At 38.8% G+C, this 14,370-nt stretch overlaps 1 protein-coding gene across 7 annotated transcripts in view; it reads left to right on the top strand.

Moving 5' to 3' along the window:
* Positions 1 to 14,370, top strand: part of LOC122666712 (E3 SUMO-protein ligase SIZ1-like) — a 59,869-nt gene that overhangs the window by 31,516 nt on the left and 13,983 nt on the right. For all 7 annotated transcript variants that reach the window (XR_006333705.1, XR_006333708.1, XR_006333709.1 and 4 more), the window contains 4 exons: positions 5,839 to 5,926; positions 6,025 to 6,100; positions 9,743 to 9,816; positions 9,993 to 10,100. Coding sequence is in view for 1 of the 7 variants with exons in the window: in XM_043862771.1 (XP_043718706.1) it covers positions 5,839 to 5,926; positions 6,025 to 6,100; positions 9,743 to 9,816; positions 9,993 to 10,100 (346 nt within the window). In the remaining 6 variants the exon portion in view is untranslated. The remainder of the gene's footprint in view (positions 1 to 5,838; positions 5,927 to 6,024; positions 6,101 to 9,742; positions 9,817 to 9,992; positions 10,101 to 14,370) is intronic.

Raw genomic sequence — 14,370 nt, 5'->3', positions numbered from 1 at the left:
ACTCAACTAAGGAACCTATTAACTCCCTACAAGGTTATCTCCTACCAATTAAAAATCAAATAAAATACATAAAGATTACATGTCATCCTGATAAAGAAAATAAATATTTAATTTATCCTACAGGACCAATAACCCAAATCTGGACCCAATTCTCGATCTGGGTTCACAAACAGGTTCTGTCCTGCCCAAGAACGTGCTCCTGCATCAAAAGGTGGTCTCCCACAGAATATATAGTTTCAGGGTATGAAAATGGAAACTGAGAATGAGAGAAAGTAGAGATGAAGGAGAAGAAGGGGATGGGGGGGCTTCTCACCCATGGTTCAAGGTCTTGCGAGATCTCGGTGATTTTCTTGGTTTCGACAAGTCTCGAGTCGAAACAACATGCGATATCAGAATATTACATGGTTTCGGCTGAGATTTCGGTATCTCGCCGAAATGTCACAAAATCAGTTATATAAATACCATGTTTCGAAACAACATTCGGAGGAGATTTGCTGCCCAACTGCCTTCCTTGGAGGAGATTTGAACTTGAAGGCCCGACATTCATTCAATATTAAGCATATAGGGATAGGGGTTGACTTTTTATCCTTTTGTAATTTGATTTTAACTATTTTTATTTGGTTCAAATAAGGGATATTTGCTTATTTATGAATAATATCTTAAGTAAATGAAATAACAAATATAAGAACATTTACTTAAACATAAATAAGGGCCAAACCTGGTTCGATACCACTAAGGCGACAATCGCCTAGACCCCCAAAAATCCACCTGGATGCCTAGGCTGGGCCTGGAAACTATGCTCAAGGGATGCTTAAGTGTGTCAGGTTGGCAGCTGACACCAAAAGAGAGAGGAATGAGGAGGGGACTTCAGTTTTAGATTTTGTTGTGGCTTATGATCTATCCATTATGAACACATAACTTTGAAAAGAGAGGAGCATTTAGTTACCTTCAAGAGTGGGCATCATAGACACACAGTAGCCAAATAAAATTTTTTTTTAACAAGAAGGTCCGATAGGTTGTTATGTAACGATTGTAAGGTTATACCATGGGAGAGCCTAACCACACAAAATGAATTAGTGGTCATGGATATGTGTCTTATTACACCGAACGTAAGAAATGTATGTCTATTTGCCCTAGGATAGGTTATGGAACTTAAAAGGAGAAATCTTGAAATCATTTACTGATAATCTGGCCAAACAGAGAAGGTGGGACTTTATTTAGAAGGTTGCTAAAGATGTCCTAGCAGAATCAAAAGGAAGACGTCATTGCTCTAGGGAAAGTGGGAAACTTGGTGGTGGGATGATGAGGTCCAAGCAACCATTAAGGTTAATAAAGCTAGTTTTAAGACATGGTTAAAGACTAAGGATGTAGAAGATGTGAAAATGTATAAATTTGCCAAAAGTGAAGCTATGAAGTTTGTGGGAAGAACAAGGGTGAAAGAATATAAAGATCTTTTTAACAATTTGAGCACAAGGAAAAGGGAAAAAACTATCTATAAGATAGCTAAAGTGAGGGAAAGGAAGAGTAGAGTATTCAACCATGTTAGATGTATTAAAAGTTAAGATGGGAATGTACTAATAAAGGATGAGGACATTAAGGAGAGATGTAAAGATTGTTTCTGCAGCCTACTAAATGAAGACATTTCAAGTAATAGTGTCCGGGCTTAGTTAGTAAATTCGCGTATCATACGCGTATTATATGCGTCCCTGTATTTTTAAACGTATAATACTCCCGTCCCCGTATTTTTATAAAAAAACGCGTTTTTTAATCGATCGAGTATTATACTCGTATAATACGCGTATTATACGTTTTTTTTTTTTTAAAAAAAATTACCTAAAAGATTAGAATTTAGGGAAACGATTTCACTTTCCCTTTCGTCCCTTTCGATTTGCGTCGAACATCCAACCGTAGCAGGCAACAGTAGCCGCCCTCCATCTCCAATCATCCTCGCCATCTCCGTTCAACAAAGCGGCACTTAAGTCTTGTACTCTCCTCTTGTTTCTCTGGTCTTTGAACTTTGATGGTGGTAGTGAAGCAAATGAATCTGGTGTGATATTGGCGAGAACGGCTCAATCTCTATTATATTTTATTCGTGTTTTTCTGTCTCTTGTAGCTTATGTGTATAGTGGAGATCCATATCTGGAACTCTCCCTCTTGTCTTGTGTTGGTTAATTAGTGGGAACTCATCCCCCTTCACAAGAACACATCTGGTTAAAAATATATGGTTATCTCATTGTAGATAGAAAGAAATGTAATGTTGGAAGAATGATTTAATGATAAGGTAATCAACTTGCTCATGTCATTTTCAGACAATCTACATTCATTTCTTGTAGATTATTGATATTTTGGTATGTTAAATGATAATCTTAGAGATGTTATATAGCATATTATATTATTGTGTTTATTTTAGTTAATAAAATCATGATATTATTTTGTTTATTAGGTGGTGAATGCATGTTATATAATGAATATATGTCCGTTTTTTTAAAAGTATTATTGCCGTCTATGCCGTATTAAACGCGTACCGTATTATTACCGTATGCATTTTATGAAGCCGGATTTTTGAAAAGTATTATTACCATCTAGTCCGTTTAATTGCCGTACGTATCCGTTCCCGTTCAATTGCCGTTCCCGAACTTACTAACTAAGTGTCCGGGAAGGTATCATTACCCATCATGACACCACGTCATAGATATATACCGAAAATTAGGGTGCCTGAAGTAAAAGAAGCTAAGGAAGATTAAAGTGGGCCAGGCACCCGGACTAGATGAGGTCCCACTAGAAGTGTGCAAGAGCTTAGCCATTTGTGGCTTATTAAGGCTAACCTAGTTGTTTAATAAGATTATGTTCACAAAAAAAATGCTAGATGAATGGAGGAGAAGCATTGTGGTTCTGATTTATTAAAATAAAGATGATATTCAGTGCTACAATAACTATAGAGGCATAAAACTAATGAGTCGTACTATGAAAATATGGGAGAGAGTTATTTAAACTCGCCTAAGATATTAATCTACTATTTTGGAGAACCAATTTGGTTTTATGCCAGGAAGATCCATGACATAAGCTATTTACTTAGGAGACTCATGGAAAGATTTAGAGTTTGCTAGAAGGATCTCCATATGGTCTTCATTGACCTAAAAAAGCTTATGACAAGAGTTTGTAAAGAGTTATGGAGATCAACCTTGGATTCAAAAGGTTTTAAGATAAGTAAAATGAAAACGGAGCATATGGTGTGTAACTTTAGTTACACTAGGATGGATAATGAGACGGTGAAAATTAATGGGAGGGAGATTCCACGAAGTAATTATTTTAGGTATTTGGGCTCAATCATAAATAAAGAAGATGAGCAGTTTCACAAAGAATTAAAATAGGATGGATGAAGTGGAGAGGTGCATCCAGTGTGTTGTATGATCGACGTATTCCTTTAAACCTTAGGAAAATTCTATAGGACAGTCATATGACCGGCTTGCTATGATGTATGGTGCGGAATGTTGGGCTGTTTAGAACAAGGTTCTAAATCTTAGTTTCGACATTGGTTTCGATCAGTCAGAACCCGAGATTGTCTTGGTTTTGACCATATCGGTCGAAACCTAGGACTTTCTCCAGACTAACTCGAACCTTGGTTTCGAGGCCCAATTTTTTTTTTTTTTCCCTTGATTCTTGGTACTGCCTATTTTTGACATTTTGAACCCCAATGCTTTCAAACAAATCTAAGATTGCTTAAAGCTGATTGATATTGAAGGAGTTATGTTCTGGTCAAACTTAGTTTGGTGTGTGCGAATGCTGTTTAAAATCACTCCGAGTGAAAATATTTTTTTAGACATCAAAACAAATGAATAGTTTACCGCACTTGGTTTTTAGCAATGTTTTACCATATTAAGATTTATGGAATTTATAGATTTGAGAAAACCCCCATAATTTAAAATTTGAAAATTGCACCTACCGTCGAAAATCCAAAATTTTTTCTTGAACAGGGGAGTTGACTTTTTTATCCTTTTGGAATTTGATTTTTAACTATTTTTATTGGATTCAAATAGTTGGGGGGGGGGTATTTGCTTATTTATGAATAATATCTTAAGTGAACTTAAATGATATTAGGCATAAATAAGTATCTGTCCTAGTTTCGAGCCAGGTTTCCTCAAGTTTCGATGAGCATAAATGTCGAAACTTGCGAATTACTAACATCTTGATCGAAATAGGGCGAAACTGATCGAAATTCATCGAAACATGTGACTTTTTAAACTCCACATATATCTCGTCTTGGTTTCTTGCGAAACCGAGATATCTCGGTCGAAACTGCAAGTTTCGACTGAGATTTAGAACCATGGTTGAGAAGCATCATATAGATAAACTATGTGTAGCTGAGATGAGAATGTTGAGATGGATATGTGGCAAAACTAGGAAGGATGATGTAAGGAATGATCAAATTAGAGGTGATTTGGGAGTAGCTCCTATACATGATAAGTATGAGAAAGTCATTTGAGGTGGCATGACTATGTTCAATGTAGGCCTTTAGATGCTCCAGTATGGTGGAGTGATTTGATTCAGATTGAAGGAGCTAAAAGAGCCAGGGGCAGACCTAAAATGACTCTGGGCGAAGTGGTGAGTAAAGACATGCGTAGCCTAGGCCTTGTATCAAGTATTACCTCGAATAGAGCTGATTGGAGGGTTAGGATCCATATAGCTGACCCCATTTGGTTGGGATAAGGCTGAGTTGTTGTTGCTATAGGGATGCTTATGCGGTAAACAGTTATCATTCGAAACCTGAACAGAATTGGTGAGAAAAGACATGCTTAGCCTAGCCATTGTATCAAGTATGACCTCAAATGGAGCTAATTGGAGGGTAAGGATCCATGTAGCCAACCCCATTTAGTTGGGATAAGGCTGAGTTGTTGCTCTAGGAATGCTTATTCTGTTATCATTCGAAACCAAAACTCTTATCTGTTCAATTGTCGTCAGTGAATTGTTCTTTTATTTATTTTTTTAAATAGGAAAAACACACAGACATTTCTTATTCTATTAACTAAGGAATAACACTCAACATGCAAAACGATACTATAAATCCATGTCTATTTACTTAGCCATGTCTCATCCAAATGGAAGCGAGGGCACTGGCATCTTTAGGACCTGCTGTATCTTGCATCCCACTTGGAAAACCTTGTGATGTAAGGCTTTGGATGGAAGGTAGAGTTGGGACAGGCAGCCCCCCAATCTTAAGTTGAGATTCATTCTGGAAGCTGCACACAGCTTTACCTGTTTGGCACAGGGATCAGAATATATGTAAAGTCACACAAAGGCAACATATGCAGAAATGACTATTGCCTTCTTGGAGCTTCAACTCCATCCTTGAATGTGAGATAAATGTTTCCCTATTTTCATCGACATCAAACATCTTCTGTTTAAAAAATTTGCATTAGTTTTAATTTTGAGCGTGGCCCTAATGAATTTTGTTCTGGCTCTGTTTTTAAAAATTTGACCGTTCTGTGTACTTCATAATTCTTGTTGTATCTTGAGTTGTAGTTTGGATTGCTTGTCTGCTTTTAAAATTTTATAACATTGAGGTGGAGCCTTTTAATTTTATTTATTTGACCATGAAAATTTTATTGGGACATGTGAAGGCTAGGAGATGGCATGTCTAAACATGGATTTCGCTTTAAGATAGTGTTTAGAAATCTTTCCATTCAGTTTCGCTCAGATATCCCATACGTAGCACCACGGCTTTATTGGTCCATACAATTATTGTGGTTGTGGTTTTCTTCGTAGCCTCTGTACACTTGTTGGATAAAGAATATGTTTTCTCAAAATTATGTGAAATATGCTAATTTCCATGTCTTCCAGGACAAATCCATTGCAAAATGTGGAAAGAACATTTCAATTGACAAGAGCTGACAGAGATTTATTACAAAAACCTGAGTATGATGTTCAGGTTTGTTCATGGTTGTTCAAATATTATTTTATTTGTATCGAGAAATTATGGTCTGATGTAGAGTTCAAATTATGTAAATGTATTATTTTGTCATTCAGGCTTGGTGTATTCTTCTCAATGATAAGGTTCCATTCAGGATGCAGTGGCCACAATATGCTGATTTTCAGGTCAATGGTATGGACATTTTGGGTTTTTTAGTCATTCCATGATCTTTCAAGTTACAAGCAGATGAAGTTATAATATAATTCTTTTTGCTAAAAAGTAGTATACATTAATTTGCTTGCTTATAGAAGCTAACTTACTTGATAGGCATGGTTAGAAGGTGTCTTAGCTTTTCTCTATTGGGGAAATGGTTCTGTATTGGTTCCCTTGGTGATGGTTCTGTTGCTGCTGCTGCTGCTGATGATGATGATAAAATATTACTATGTTGTTTGGAGTGGGGAAACTATTTGTGGGTTGCAAAAACAATTTCTGTTTGATGATGATGTTATTATTATGTTATTTGGAGTAGGGAAACTAATTTTGGGTTGTGATAACAATTTCTGTTTGCTCCCTTAGGGAGTTGCTGTATCTTTCTCTCTTTGGTAATGAATTTTTTTATTCACCCAAAAAAACAATTTCTGTTTGAAATGGACATATTAGGAGACTAAAATAAAATTCTGTTTCTGCTTCCTGTCTAAGTTGAACAGATTCTTTGGAAGCTCAACTTGATGCAGTTGCATTGGACTGGGTGGATCAATATGATCCACTAAGGAAGCCTAAGCACTACCTTGGGAGGTTCACAAGGGCTGGCAACAGTCCAATGGGCTGAGATTGAGCTATGGGTAATCAGTATATAAGTTGGGCCTTTTATTTTCTTAAGTTTTATTGTAACGAGCCTGATTTATAAGCCCATATAGGGATTTAAGACTGACTACGGGATTAGTCGTAGTTGTCTTCGTCTACTTGTTAAAAAAAGTTTTGAGTTAGATTAGGACGCTTGTTAGCTAGAATAAAGTCGTATTTTGAGGTTTTGGTTTTTTTCTTATTCAGTATGAGAGTGATTAGGAGTCCAAAAGTGAGTCAAGTTATGAATATGAAAGGGCAACAACAACAAACAATTAAGGGAGGGGATCTCTGCCATGCTGCGCGGCCCCTGCACCAGCTTAGGTGCATCCAACAGGAGTGAGATTTTTCATTTCATGGGGGCCTGGGCGGTCGTTTCGCCCTCCCTATATCTGCTCGCAGGATGCATGCAGCTTGGCAGGCTTCTTTCTCCCTAATAATAAATTAGCATTTAGCATGATTAAAGGGCGTACCCAGTGCATGAGGCTCCTGCCACTGTGGGGTCTGGGGGGTTCATAATGTACGCAGCCTTACCCCTGATTCTGAATTCTTTAAAGAGTTTCTGTGCTGTTAAGCTGTAAATGTATGGCTAGTGACATACTGGTCTGGCCGAATGCTGAGTTCTTCTTTCTAGTTCTGATCATTTCCTGCGATCAGGTACTATCTATCGTTATTTATTATCATATTCTTCTTCTAGTTTTTCTTTTCTTCTCTTGTTTCTTCTGATTTCTTCTCTTTGACTTGATCTATACATCGATTTCACTAATTTTCTGAGATATTGTTTCTAGCCTTCAAATCTTAGTTCCGAATTCTGTTCACAGCATAGCCAGTCAATTTCTTAGATCTGTTCTGCAATATCTGATGTAATTTTCAGCTCTTGAATTTAGCTTGAATCCTAAGCAGCCTAGAATAATCTATCGATCCTTACTTGATTTTCAAGATTTTTTGGTCGATTGATAGGCTTGATATAGCTGCATACCTGACCAGAGTTTTTAGTTGATCACAGCACTGGTTTGTGATATTATTGATTTCTCCTAACAGTTATATATTCTGTCTATGTATCGATTTGATTAAATTTGATTAGATCCTGGCCTGTGTGGGGTTGTGTACTTCTAGAATACTTTTAATGTAGTCCTAGATAGACAAAGGGTCTACTAGGAGCCAAGTAACCAGGACCTGCTGGCCGATTGGACAGATTTGATGGTTTAGGTCAAATTCTAGGGTTAGGATTAGGGTAATGGAAATAAATCTTATATGGCAATGGTAGGCAGGTTTTGGGGAAGCTAACAGTGAAGGTTTGGTTAAGTTTGAATGAAAATTTAAATTTCAGAAAATTAGGGTTAGGGTTTCGGGTTTTGGGGAAGATAAGAATGATGGATTTTAGGGTTTAGAGTGAGGGTTTGAGCTAGGGCTTGAGGTCGAGTACTAAGGGCAGTAAGGCGAAGGTTCGGCTGTGATATGGGTAGGTTTCAATGGCTGGATTGGTCTGGGTAGCTCTTTAGGGTTTTAATGAAGATGAGAGGGATTAGGGTTTAGATGTTAAGATAAGGCTGCAAGCTAGGTCGAGTGTAGGAGAAGGTGACAGGGGCTGTGGGTGAAATTTGATTGAATTTGGTTGGTGGAATTGGGCTGGGCAGAATCTAGATAACCTAGGGTTTGGGTGGATCGATTGGATTAATGGAGGGGATGACAATGGAAGTCAATAGGCTTAGGTTGGAGGATTAGAAGAAGAAGGGTGAATGCAAAACTAACAAATTACTTACTTGAAAGCTAAATCTGAAAAGGCAGCAGCTTGAAGAAGATAATGTCTCCCGATCTACAAGGTGCAAGGAGATGAAAAGAGGATCCTCCCGGTCTACCAGACGCAAAGAGTCGATTGGGGATCCATCAATCCCTTTCACATTGATATTACTCACAAGGCAGCACTTTCAAAGGAGCAGCAGCAATGGCAGCAACAGAAAACGATTTTTTTAAAGTCTGAATTGTGGGGGAGCCTCCCACGATTTTATTAATAAATAATATGGCCTAAGGCCCAATCCTATTACAAATCTACAAATCTCTCCCTCTAAAAATCGTGGAGGGATGGAATTAAAACACTTAAAACAAAAGATTCCCTAACTACCAATAGGAAATAAGAAGCTAACAACCAATAGGATTAATTCACTTAAATTGAACCATGGTTTGAACCGGTTCAATTTAAGTTTACAATTAAACTAAAAAAAAAACTAAATATGGGAAATAACTAAAGCTGAAATAAACTAAGTATGACAATAAACTAAGGCTCCAAACACTAGGCCCTAATCTTAGGGCTGCTTCTTGCAGATGCTTGGATCTTCATCAGCTTTAGAACTCTGAATAACATAACTTTTATAAAAGAGGACATGTAATAAATAGTTCATTTCCAGTGACACAAGAAGTCTGTTTGGTATGCATGTGATCTTGGGCTTGTAACTCTATGTGCTTGATCGCAGCCATGATGTTGTGTACTAGTGTCCTACAAATTTCCAAGCCTCTTAAGGCACATAGAGCAATGCATAAATGTAGCAGTAGGCTTCAAGGTTCTACAGCATTGCGATGTATTCTGTGCAGAAGTTTCCTTTTCCCCATTTGATCTGTTCGTGTTGATTCTTGACTTGAACTGATTTAGCCATTTAGGCTTTTTTTTCTTCTTCTTTGACCTTCACCAGAATATTTAGTTTGGTTATTTGTAAATGCTGGAATAATTTTGAAGTATTTTCCCATGTTCAATTTTTGAATGTGTAAATCAATATCTAATACCATTAATCCGTGCAAGGATCCTGAAAGAAAGAGCTTTATAGTATGTATATATATATGTATATATATTGGCTCAACATACAGCTCTATGCCTAGTCTTGCACCATTCAAGCGAATGAGTCAATTGAACAACTTGTTTATGGCACTTTTTTCTTAAATCTTACTGATCTACATCTCGGTGATGTTATTTATTTTAACTTTGATATATCTTTACAGGTGTGCAAGTCCGTACAACCAATAGACCTGGAACACAGTTGTTGGGAGCTAATGGTCGTGATGATGGTCCAGCAGTGAGTGTCCTTCCTTGAACTTACTGTTACCTTTTTTAGATGCGTATTTCTTTGTCCCAGAATAGTTGCTTGACACTGCCTTTCTTTTTCTTTTCTTTTTTTAATGCTTTCCCACTCATTGAGGCTTTATTTTTTCTTGGATTTTGGGTTTTAAAGTTAGAATTTTGTTTTCTCAGATCACAGCATATACGAGGGAGGGAATCAATAAGATATCTTTATCAGGGTGCGATGCTCGTATTTTCTGCTTAGGGGTGAGGATTGTTCGGCGACGTACAGTTCAACAGGTATAATTTCTCACACTAATTATGCGGAAGAATATTGAGCTAATGTGAATGCCCTTTCTTTTGGAATTTTGCTCTATTTTTTCTCAAATAGTTAGCCTCCCTCCTCGCCTCTTACTTTTGGACTTGTTAATTATTACTACTATTTCCCTTTTTGTGTGCAACTATTATTTTTACTGTGCCTTGTATTCTCTTAGCAAGAACATTGTTAACCACATGGTTGAATGTGGTGGAATGCAACAAGATAGCCATAATTATTGTTCGTGAAGATCTTTTGTGGGCCCGATATGGACAGGTGGCGTGGGAGATATTGAAGCTGCCAAGATCTTTGAGTTTCTAAATCTCTTGTTACTATTTTCATTAGTTTCTACTGCTTTGTGTTAGCAGAACAAATTAGAGCTGTAATGCTTGAATGATCTTATGACCACCCCAAGCCCCTCTTATTTATAATGAATGAAAGAAAATACATAGGACAGAAATAACCCTACTATAGCCGACTATGTTAAGAGAGTCGGCTATTAAAAAAAAAAAAAGGTCGTACCCAGTGCACAAGGCTCCTGCGTTTAGCAGGGTCTGGGGAAGGTCAAATGTACGCAGCCTTACCCCTGTTTCCAGAGTACCCGCACAGTATACTGGTGTACATAATTCAACACTCCCCTTCAAGTTGGAGGATAGATGTCAAACATGCCCAACTTGACTAAAATAGGATGAAACAATCTGCCAGTCAGTCCCTTGGTGAAAATATCACCTAGCTGGTCACCAGACTTCACAAATGGAACACAAACCAGTCCTTCCAATTTCTCCTTGATAAAATGTTTGGTCAATCTCAACATGCTTGGTACGATCATGCTGTACCGGATTATGAGCAATGTTGATCGCTGCCTTGTTGTCATAATACAACATCATAGGAAGACGAATAGGAACACCAAGATCTTGTAGTAAACCCTTGAGCCATAACAACTCACAAATACCTTTTGCCATAGCACGGAATTCGGCTTCAACACTAGAACGAGTTACCACATTCCGCTTCTTGCTGCTCTAGGTGACAAGATTCCCAACTAGAAAGGTACAGTAACCAAAGATAGACTCTCTGTCTGGAGAGCCAACCCAATCAACATCTGTATAGGCCTCTATCCGCAGGTGATCATGAGGAGACATAAGAATCCCTTTCCCTGAAGCTGACTTCAAGTAACGAAGAATACAAAGAACATCCTCCATATGAGAAGAGTAAGGGTCATGCATAAACTGACTCACAAGACTCAACGCTATAGCAATGTCAGGACGCGTATACGAAAGATAAATCAACGCCCCTACCTAACGCTGATACCGACCCTTACCAATAGGTTCAACCTCCTTCTCCTTTAGTCGTACACTACCATCCGTAGGTGTATCAGAAAGATGACATCTTAACAATCCAGTCTCAAACAATAAATCCAGGATATACTTCCTTTGAGAGAGAAAGATGCCCTTTGAAGATCTGGTAACTTCAATTCCAAGGAAGTACATTAGTTTTCCCAAATCTCTAATTTCAAACTCCTATCCAACTATCCAAGAAAACTCTTTAGCCGACTGACCCAAATCTCTAATTTCATACTCCTATCCAACTATCCAAGAAAACTCTTCAGCCGACTGATTTCATTACCGTCATTTACAGTTACCACAATGTCTTCAACATAGACTATGAGAATGGTGATCTTATCACCAACCCTTTTGATAAACAGAGTATGATCAACATTACTCTGCTTATACCCCACAGAAATCATAGCCTTGTGAAACCTGCCAAACCACGCTCGAGGTGATTGCTTCAACCCATAAAGTGAACGCTTCAATTTGCAAACCTTGCCTTGGGTTTTGTCACATGAAAAACCTAGTGGAATATTCATGTATACCTCCTCATCGAGCTCTCCATGGAGGAAGGCATTCTTCACATCCAACTGTTGCAGATCCCATCCTAGATTTATATCACAAGACAACAATACTCTGACAGCATTCAGTTTGGCAACTAGTGCAAAGGTCTCCTAATAATCAATCTCATATGTTTGGGTGAACCCATTGGCCACAAGTCGTGCCTTATATCTATCCACTGTACCATCCACTTTCTGTTTTACCACAAACACCCACTTACGTCCAACTGGTCTTTTCCCTGGAGGAAGAGCCACAAGATTCCATGTATCATTTTTTAGAAGGCTTTCATTTCTTCCATCATTGTTGGCTTCCCCTTTCCATCTGCCAAAGCTTCCTATCTTGTGTTTGATCAAGGCTAGTGGGATTTCTGTTTGATCCAATCAACACCTTGCGGTGTGAAACCCGGGTGGTTCCTTTGAAGTTCTCCTTCTGATGTAGCCTAGGTGGAATAAGTCTCACTTAGGACCAGGTTTTGTATTAGGGTTAGCCGAATGGGGCAGATTAGGTTAATTAGGGCAAAATTAGGGTTAGGAATTGGAGTTTGAGTTAGGGTTTTATTGGGTAATGGTATGCAGGTTTTTAGGAGTCTATTGGTATAGGTTTTAGTTAGGTTTGAATAGGAAATAAGATTTCAGAATTATAGGGTTAGGGTTAGGGTTTTGGGTTTTGGGAATCAAGGGAATAAAGGGATCTAGGGTTTCTAAGGGGAGACAGGCCAAGGGATTCTGACCGAGTGTCACAGTGGTGGGGGAAAGGGTTCGGTTGAAGTTTGGAGAGGTTTGGATGGTTGGTTAGGGCTGGGCAGAGTTTAGGAGTCTTAGGGCTTAAGGAAGAACTAGGGTTTGCAGGGAAAATAGTAGCAGGTTAGGGTTCAGCAATGGAAATAATAAATCAGATGTAACTTACTAGTTGCAGGTCTGAATGTGCAGAAGCAGCAGCAGCTTGAATACTTGAAGAAGCCTCCTGACCTTCACAGTGCAAGGAGTCGCAGGAGAACCCACCCTTAACCACCTTGAGTCCACAAGGATATAAACTCGCAGAAGGAGCAGATGCAGCAGTTCGAGTGCAGCAGTTTCAGATATGAAATCAGAGAATTTTTGAAGTAGAAGTTGTGGGGGAGCCTCCCACGATTTATCTATTTATAATAGAAAGAGATGGCCAAAAGCCTTACACAAATATGACTTGGAATCCTAGTTCCAAGTCCTAAAACCAGTCCTAATCAGACTAGGACTAGTGACACTAATCTGAAATCTAATTACAACTGAATCACTTGTATTCTAACTAGGAATACAAGTTTTCAACAAATAAAATAAATAATAAAAAGAACAACCTATCCCTCTAAAATCGTGGAGGGGATACTAAGCACACTAAAAGACTGTTTTACCCCTACTTAAAGAAAAACAAATTACAGAAAATAAAAGGCTCCAACGAAAATAGTAAAACAGCCACTTCATGGTTTCGGCTTCTTCTTCCTAGTGCTTGGATCTGCATCAGCTCTCCCCGGCTTAGAAACATTCATCTCCGATGAATGGGTGAATGCCATGTAGCGGTCATATAACTCCGTATCGAGCCTCTTGAAATCATCAGCATGTATCCAAGTGTTGTCCTGACGGGGGCGACCTTTCCACTTGACAAGGAAAGAATGGTAACCGGCTCCTTGACGAGTCGTCTTGTGCATATCATCTAGAACGTCTTCAATCACATCTTCCAAAGGTGGCTTCAATTGGGGCAGCCGCAACATGTGCTCTAAATCGCCATCATCTGAATGATGCCCCATGTACAAGTATAGGTCAGCCATGTTGAAAACATTGCTTATGCCCATATCATCAGGCAACTCTAGAACATAAGCATTAGGTCCAATACATTTCAGCACCTTGTATGGACCCATCTTTTTTGGATGGAGCTTACGGTTGACACCCGGTTGGTGTCTCTCTGGATTCACCCGTACCATGACCATGTCTCTGGGCTTGAACTCAACGAACCGGCGATGCTTGTCGGCAGTGGACTTGTAGTGATCATAACTGAGTGCAATTTTGCGGTGAACATCTGCATGCACTTCGGTGATATGGCAGATGAATTCATCGGCTGCAACAATTACTCGAGCTTGAGGGGGTAAGGGAATGAGATCAACCGGCCGGCGGGGTTGTATCCCAAGGAGAATCTCGAAAGGAGTACGACCGGTAGTCCTCTTCACGGAGTTGTTGTATGCAAACTCAGCAATGTCAAGGATAGAGGGCCACGTCTTCTCATAATCTCGGACCAAACAGCGCAGCAAATTACCAAGGCTCCTGTTGACTACCTCTGTCTGTCTGTCCGTCAGTCTGGGGATGGAATGCAATAGAGAACAAAAGCTTGGTGTTTGTCTTCA

Source organism: Telopea speciosissima, chromosome 1, assembly GCF_018873765.1.
Source record: "Telopea speciosissima isolate NSW1024214 ecotype Mountain lineage chromosome 1, Tspe_v1, whole genome shotgun sequence".
NCBI lineage: Eukaryota > Viridiplantae > Streptophyta > Magnoliopsida > Proteales > Proteaceae > Telopea > Telopea speciosissima.
This window is presented reverse-complemented; position numbering and strand designations above follow the sequence as displayed.